Source organism: Sipha flava, unplaced genomic scaffold (assembly GCF_003268045.1).
Source record: "Sipha flava isolate LNK unplaced genomic scaffold, YSA_version1 48_pilon_pilon, whole genome shotgun sequence".
Classification (NCBI taxonomy): domain Eukaryota; kingdom Metazoa; phylum Arthropoda; class Insecta; order Hemiptera; family Aphididae; genus Sipha; species Sipha flava.
The window spans coordinates 2,801,354-2,808,984 of record NW_020273306.1 but is presented as its reverse complement, the minus strand read 5'-3'; the positions used below and the strand labels follow the sequence as shown (position 1 = coordinate 2,808,984).

The 7,631-nt window shown below is 32.9% G+C and overlaps 1 protein-coding gene across 1 annotated transcript; it reads right to left on the bottom strand.

Moving 5' to 3' along the window:
* Positions 1-617: 617 nt before the first annotated feature.
* On the bottom strand, positions 618-7,319 carry LOC112690092 (probable serine/threonine-protein kinase DDB_G0280133). Its single transcript, XM_025564013.1, has 2 exons — positions 7,211-7,319; positions 618-1,930 (listed from the first exon to the last, which is right to left on the bottom strand). The coding sequence occupies exons 1-2, from the start codon at positions 7,284-7,286 to the stop codon at positions 1,002-1,004; spliced, it is 1,005 nt and encodes a 334-aa protein (XP_025419798.1). The 5' UTR covers positions 7,287-7,319; the 3' UTR covers positions 618-1,001.
* Between the last annotated feature and the right edge of the window lie 312 nt (positions 7,320-7,631).

Genomic DNA, 7,631 nt, shown 5'->3' with positions numbered 1-7,631 from the left:
GTTAAAAATCCAATTAAATATATACTGTGAATATAACGTTATTCCTGTGTATTTAATTGTTAAGGTATTACGAGTAAATTCTACATTTGAAGCCTATTGATCGTAATGAAATGAAAATATTTTAATAAAACACATAAGTAAAAACTAGTTATTTTAAAATGTATAATATAATCAGACCTGTTATTAAATGATATATGAATAATAAGTAATAGGAATGGATTTCGTCATATTATGTTTATATCAAAAAAATATATATGTTCAGTATACTGCAACTGTGTGACAGTAACACTGCATAACCATCTGCGTCATACGAATAGTAACTAACATATTTATTTTCACAGTTATATATTCATTAGATACTATCCGGTATTTGGGTAGGATTTGAGTATATAGTAATATGAATAATCTATTATTAAAGATAACGCGAAGTGGTGTACTATTGCTCATAAATTATTTGATGAATATTTTATTTATTTTTCATTTCAAAATATGCTGAACGTATAAAATCCATTACGTTGACAACATAGCATATATAAAATACGCGTTTTTATTTTTCCATACTTCTATCAACAACGTGTGTACTTTTTGGCTGTGCAGAAATTTTGTAGAAAAACGTGTCAGTTAATGTAAAAAAGATTTTTCATTTTTTTTTTTCTTCTTCTTATTATTTGTTAACTACAACACAGCGACGAGGAGGAAAACAACAAAAGAAACCGAAAGTCTTCTAATGCAAATGTTATTTATTAAATGTTTCATACACATAATAATAATGGTACGAAAAGAGAAAAAAAAATACATAAAATAAAACACGCGAATCGTGGGCGTGGAAAAGCGTAAAATGAACGTACATAAGACAAAGTTGATGAAACATACGCGTGTAGTATACTACATAGTTGATATGCGACAGGATAAAATCGTTAAAAGTGAGTGCAACGAGGGGGGCAAGGATGGCGAACGGTAAGTGGAACGGATGCGATGGACGGGAGAAGGATGAGAAGGGCCTAAGACACGCGTTTGGGTATGTCCATGGGCAAGTTCTCGGGGACGGATGGCTGCGCGGCTGATTGCGTGGTCGGAGCGACGGCCGCGGCATACGCGTTCGCGTCGAAAAAGGGTCCGGTACGGTCCAAACGGGCGCCCAACCCAGCGGCCGCGTCGGTGTCTTGCGCAAAGTTGTAGCAAATGGTGGACAAGAGTTCGCGCTCGAACAGCACCGGCGTGATCCTCTCTTGTTCCTCGTCCTCGTCCTGGTAACCTTGGGCCCAACGTCCCTGGTTCTGCGGTGTGGTCCGTGAATATAGCCCGCGCCGCTGCCGTTCCGAGTAGTACCTGCGCCGCTGTGGCACCTGCATGCCGGGTATGCCGGGCTGTGGCAGCTGATCCTGTGACCCTGGTTTCTGCTGCTGCTGGTACTCGAAGAGGTGCGGGTAGTCCTTGCGGTGCAGCACCAATAGCCAAGGCATCCGAGACGACGTGGCCGTCAGCAGCACCGAAACGGACACATTTATGTACGCCGACTTGGGATGGTTCAGCGCTTTAACCGTCTCGGCCGTGACCAGCACACCAAAGTACTCTGAGTCTTCGGTTTCCTTGGCCGCTACCAACTGTTGATCCTGTTGCTGCTGCAGGTTCGGGTGTTGTTGCGGACTCGGTTGTTTCACGTGCGGGTACTGTGGGTTCGGATGGTACTGGTTCTGGTGCTGCTCGTACGGGTGCTGCTGGTGGTTCGGGTGCTGCTGGTGGTGCGGGTGCGGTGGCTTCACCTCCTGTATGCCACCGGTCGTGATGAACGCATCATACTCGCCAGTCTCTTTGTTAAGCTCTCTGATTATGAACACCGGACCCACGTACTCGCCGCCGTCCGCTCCCTTATGGCTGCTGCCCGCTGCTTTGTTGCTGGCTGGCGGGCTGCGACTTCCGGACGACAGACCTGTAACACATCGTTACCGTAAATACGACGAAAATGTATCGCGAAAAGCAACCGCTACCGGCAAGTCAACGCGGCCATCACTGACCATTTGAGTTTTAAGAATAATATTCTTTCGCGCCAAAAGAAATTAACCCAATAAGCTCTTTTATGCCAAATGTATTCACATATCCATTTTTGTAAAAATACTACACAGTAGAATATTAAAATTAATTCTCGAACGGCTATCACTTTCCCAATCGGCTACCCAGTGTACACCGGGTCCATCGATTTATGTTCGCAACCAAACGTAAGTCGGCTAAATATTAACACAATATCGTCAAGTTCAAGAATAAAAACTCTATGGTACGTACATAGGGGGCACTGGGAGCAAATAATAAGCAAATAATATTAAAAATAATGATTATTTAGAAGAACTAAATAATATATTACAAAAATGAATGATAATAGTTTTAGTAAAATATTGTCGAATTATTATTTAGGGCTCATACTTCAACATAATCCTATGATTAGATATATTATATAATTTCTTCTGTAAAATGCCTCGACCATAAATAGATGTTGGAACCGCCCTTTGGTACGTGAAAAAATGACGAAAGAACAATTAAAATATTTATCAAACCATATCTAGTTATCATTCATAAAGAGTAGGGCCACAATAAATCACTCTGAAAATAAGCATTATCAGTTTTGTAGTTTTCTTTTTTTCAATTGTTCTGTGAGTCATTATTTTCGGAAATTAATTTCATCAAATCCGTATTAATAGGCCGATATCGTAGAAAGCTGCCGAAGGGTAGAACAATTTGACACGTCGGGTATAGATGTAACGAATTCACCAATATTCAAACAAGTTACTTTCGCAAAGTTTTGTCATCGGTACCAAATTTAAATAGTTCGTAATAATAGTGACGAGTCGTTAAGATGATGACGTGAACCGCCACCACGGTGAACATTAACTAAACGTAATCGACTGTTAATCGGTGCTCCAGTCGAATAGCTAATACGAAAGGCTACATAATTAATTAATAACACAGAACAATATCGAAACACCGTTTTCACGAACTATAATTGTACGCGAACAATGATGTCCAGGTTTTCCGGTTTTTGGTTGACCGTAAATTTTCGACCGTCGACGCTGATTTTGAGATAACGTTCCGCGTACGAATGCCGACTGTTACATACATTATTCGTAAACAGATGTGAAGTTTCGTACGCGACATTATTATAATTTCAATAGGTTACCTGAAATGAGAAGTTGCGCGCAAGATAAAAGAGTTGGTATTTATTTTCCACAGTCTAAATTTCAAGCTTCACCGAACAAAGATAACGTCATGTTCAATGTTCGAGTAACGGCTCCGCGTGTCAATGATACGGTTTGACGTTTCTCCGGATAAATTCCTGGTATAGTAATCACTATATTATCCTTGATTTTTCACGAAACAACGCATCTACATGCTCGGTCTTATACTTGAGTTTAAATCAGAAAAAAAATGTAAATCATATTAACCATACCACACGCGTACACGCGGCCGTCGTTCGGTGATCGAAACTGACAACAACGTATGAATATAATCCGGTAACGCGGGGCTCTCGATAGTGATATTCTAGGCATCTAACATTCTAACCTTTCACGGGAAACGGAGATTTGTATTATTTCGCTTTGAGCTTGTAATTTATTTAATTTAAATATATAATGCAATTTTTCCGATTGTTCAGTTACGAATAAAACAACAAATTACCTTATAAATATTATATGGACTAATAAATTCGCAGTAGTATACCGTGTACGCAACAATTGATTTTTCGTATTCATCGTAAAATAAACTTAAGATTTAAACCATAAAAAATTTTCTGATATTTGGAAGACGTGTTGGGAGTGTTGTAATAAATCTCTAATAGGCATTTCAGTGTCTATGGAACTGTAATATGATATAAATATTGTTAATGAATCATTAATAATTTAATTCAATTCATTAATAATGATGTATAGATACGAACTAATGTGAACATTATTCATATCATATTAATGCACTTCGATAACTCGTTTTAAAAATATGTATTACGTACAAAAACAACATATTAATATCAACGTTTTGCAAATAGAAAAAAAAACAAAATAATAATTTTAAAACCTAGGGCATATAAGTAGTAATATTAAAAATTATAATATTAACTATATATTATTATAATTATTAATATTATTAATTATTTTTTACTTTTAAAATTTTAATAGTAAGATTTTTATTTAAAGAAATATTGACAAGTTAAAAATAAATGTGTTTATTATAATAAAGATAAATAATTATGCATGATTTGACGGTCATCATGTTATAGTTTAGTATTAGTTAGATTTAGAATGAAACGTGTATTTAATATAATTTTTTGTTTATCTGTGTTCTCCGATGAACGAGTTCAATATTGATATTTTGTTATTATAATTAATAAAAAATTATTGTACTAAAAGTTGAATGTCTATAATGCCAACAGTTATTCTCATTGAAACCTAATTATATTACAAAAAAATACGTGAATGGCGTAAAATGTTAAATAATTATTATCCACAAATTGAGTTTAAATTTCCCACTTTTTAATAACAAAGTGTTTTTCGCGTCATTATGTGATGTGATTATAGATTAATTTCTCGTAAATAAGTAATTAAAAACTTATTTAAAGTTTCATTAAAAAACAAAAATGTAGTATTAACCATGTGAAAATATATTTTTTTCATCTTATTATATATCGTGTAGGGGAGAGTGGGGCAAGTTGGCTATCTTAAGATTCAAATATTTATTTTTCTGTAACTGTTTAACTGTTTGGAGATCTGAAATTTTGTATAGACGTTGTTTAATGTCTTTAGAATAATATTCAAAATTATTATGACTTAATATTCAATGGTTTAGAATTTGAGTTCTATTTTTTTTAAATTTCGTCATCTTTCCCCGTAGCTAGGGTAAGTTGATTTTGTATTGGGGCAACTTGACTATATCTGTTTAAATGAAGTTTTGTAACTTAAAAAAAGGTTCAATTTTCAGCAGGCAACATATTATAACACATCAAATTAGTGGATGTATTATGTAACTTGTTTTTAATAATTTTAGAACTTTTAATAAAAAAAAAAAATTCTTTGCGTTAAACAAATACAAATAACATCTAACTTGTAAGTAGATAGGTATGTTGGTAAAATATGTCTTTAATAAAATCAAAACCACTTATATACTTTCAAAATACTTTTATTAATCAATTAAATAAAAAACAACTTGTACCTAACCATCAAATGAGTAATAATTACTTATTGTATATTGATATTTAATTACATTTAATACGAAAATATTAACAGCTCACAGAATAAAGATTAGAGGCAAGTGAACGAATTCGTCAACTTATCAAAGTCAACATACCCCAAATGAAAATTATACAAAACAGATATTATTTTGTATTAAAAATTCAACAGATTTTAATCGTAGAGCAACTAATAGAAAAGTTAGAATGTGCACTAAATTTATGTATTGAATTAACTTAAAAAAAACTTATTTTTTTCCATAAAACCTTATTTTCGAACACCCGTTAATGATAATATTACCTCCAAAAAATAGTAAAATGATAACAAACCACGCGCGTCTTATCAGATAAATTTGTTAATCAAAATATTAAATAATCACTTCTACATACATGTTATTTCTGCGATAATACACTTTTAGATTTAATTTTATAATTTTAAATTCGAATTCGTCATCTTGCCCGTTGCGTCAATTTACCCCATCCTCCCTATATATAAAAAAATTTATTTCAAATAGGTTTTAATTTTTATTCATATTGATTGATATTGTGTTTTATTATTTAAAAAAGTATTATATGTTTGGAGTTTGCAGCTTTTGTTGACGTTTATGAATTTAATTTTGATAATATACATAGTAATGTACATCATTAAAGCATATATAAAATATACGAGTATTATAATACCAGTTGTACAATGAATAAAATATTATATGCCTATGATTTTATTAATTTTCTACAATTAATAAAAATTCATATTAAAATAAAGTCTAAGAATTATTTTGAAACATTTAGTTCATATATATATATAAAAAAAAAAAAAAAATAAGATTCATCCACTTTCTAATAATTTTGGTCAACTCTGACGATAATAATAATTTATGTCGATATGGAACTAAGATTTTAACGCAGTATAAATAACAAATAAAATAAAATAAATTAAATTAAAGCGTTCTATAAATGTTTTGACAATACATTTATTCCGGATCCTTTTAATTTACTTTGTTTAGGTATTCAAAAAACAAAGAAAAATTACATACAGAACAATTTGTAAAAATGAATTTTTTTAAGCAACATCGTTATGCCATATCTTTCAACTTTACGAGTACGACGATGAGTAAGATATATTACATTTTATCTTATATTACCGGTGGATAATTATAAATTGTAATATTATTTCATATTATTCTAAGCAAAAACTGTTTTAATACTATTATGTTTTAACAAAAATGAAAATAAATTAGCAGTAAAAATTATTTTTTCAAGATTAAAAAAAAGAAAAGAAAAGAAAATCAATTTAAGCTGTTCTCAGGTTAAAGAGCTAAAAATAAATAAACAAAAATTTAAATTAGATTTCTAAAATGTTTGATATCACGGCTCGCATAAATTTATTGTCGTTTTATTCATGTCCAAGGTGTTTCGCCGTATTTTACCGATTTTATATAGGAATTTCATATTGACAATTTTTTATTTTTATTCTTTCAATTGCATTTTGTTTTAAGGTCACATAATAATAACTATTTATAAAATTGATATTTTCATACCTTAATCACTTTAAAATAGTAACTTCCCAGTTGTTTTCATTATATCAGTTTCAAGTCACATTGTGTATGTTATTCTAAAAACTGTATTATTTAAGTGAACAACTGGAAAATTAATCTTTTAAAGTGATTATGGTGTGAAATAAATTTTTAATTAGTAGTTAGAAATAACTTGAACCTTTACACTCAAAATAACATTGAAAAATTAAAAACTGAAAAATGCCAATATTAACTGCCAATACAAAAACATCAGTAAGATTCGGTGAAACACTCTGTACATATATTACAGGGATTACGCTCGAAGAAGCTATCATTGCATCATGGCGTGGTAAAAGATTATGAAAACGTGGTCGGAGCGATGTTGACGCGGGTGCGTGGGTGCGCGTGTACATCGAAAACGTAGATGAAAAAATGTGAGAAATAAAATTAAAAAATATCATAAAAAACGTAAAACAAAAACGCCACTAACCTGGTATCTTGAATGGCGTGGCCGAATGAAGGACCACGGCGAAGAACAACAATGAAGTCCAACGGTAGTGTTCCATGATGGATGCCCAGCGAATTATTGGTTGAACCGGACGGACGCGACCGGTTTTTATAGAGGAGCCACTGTGGTGGGCAACACTGGGGGGTGCGTTATCCGACGGGCGCACACCGTTTTCGGCTAATCGGTTTGTTTTTTAATGGTTTGAAGGCGCGTAAAAGATAAAGATACGAGCAGACACAACATACGGCTGCGACATGTCTAGACACCACGCCTTTGCACAGTCGCCACACACGTACTACGTATATAAAATATTATTTCACTAAAGATCTACATCGATTCTTGTCGCATGCCTACACGGGAACCCATTACGCCTGGACACGACTTAATGGACGTACCCGGAATT

Excerpts from the sequence above, each read along its gene's own strand:
- LOC112690092 (XM_025564013.1), bottom strand. The coding sequence starts at position 7,286 with ATGGAACACTACCGTTGGACTTCATTGTTGTTCTTCGCCGTGGTCCTT. Across the intron at positions 1,931-7,210 it reads CACGCCATTCAAGATACCAG|GTCTGTCGTCCGGAAGTCGC; the intron begins GTTAGTGGCGTT and ends GATGTGTTACAG.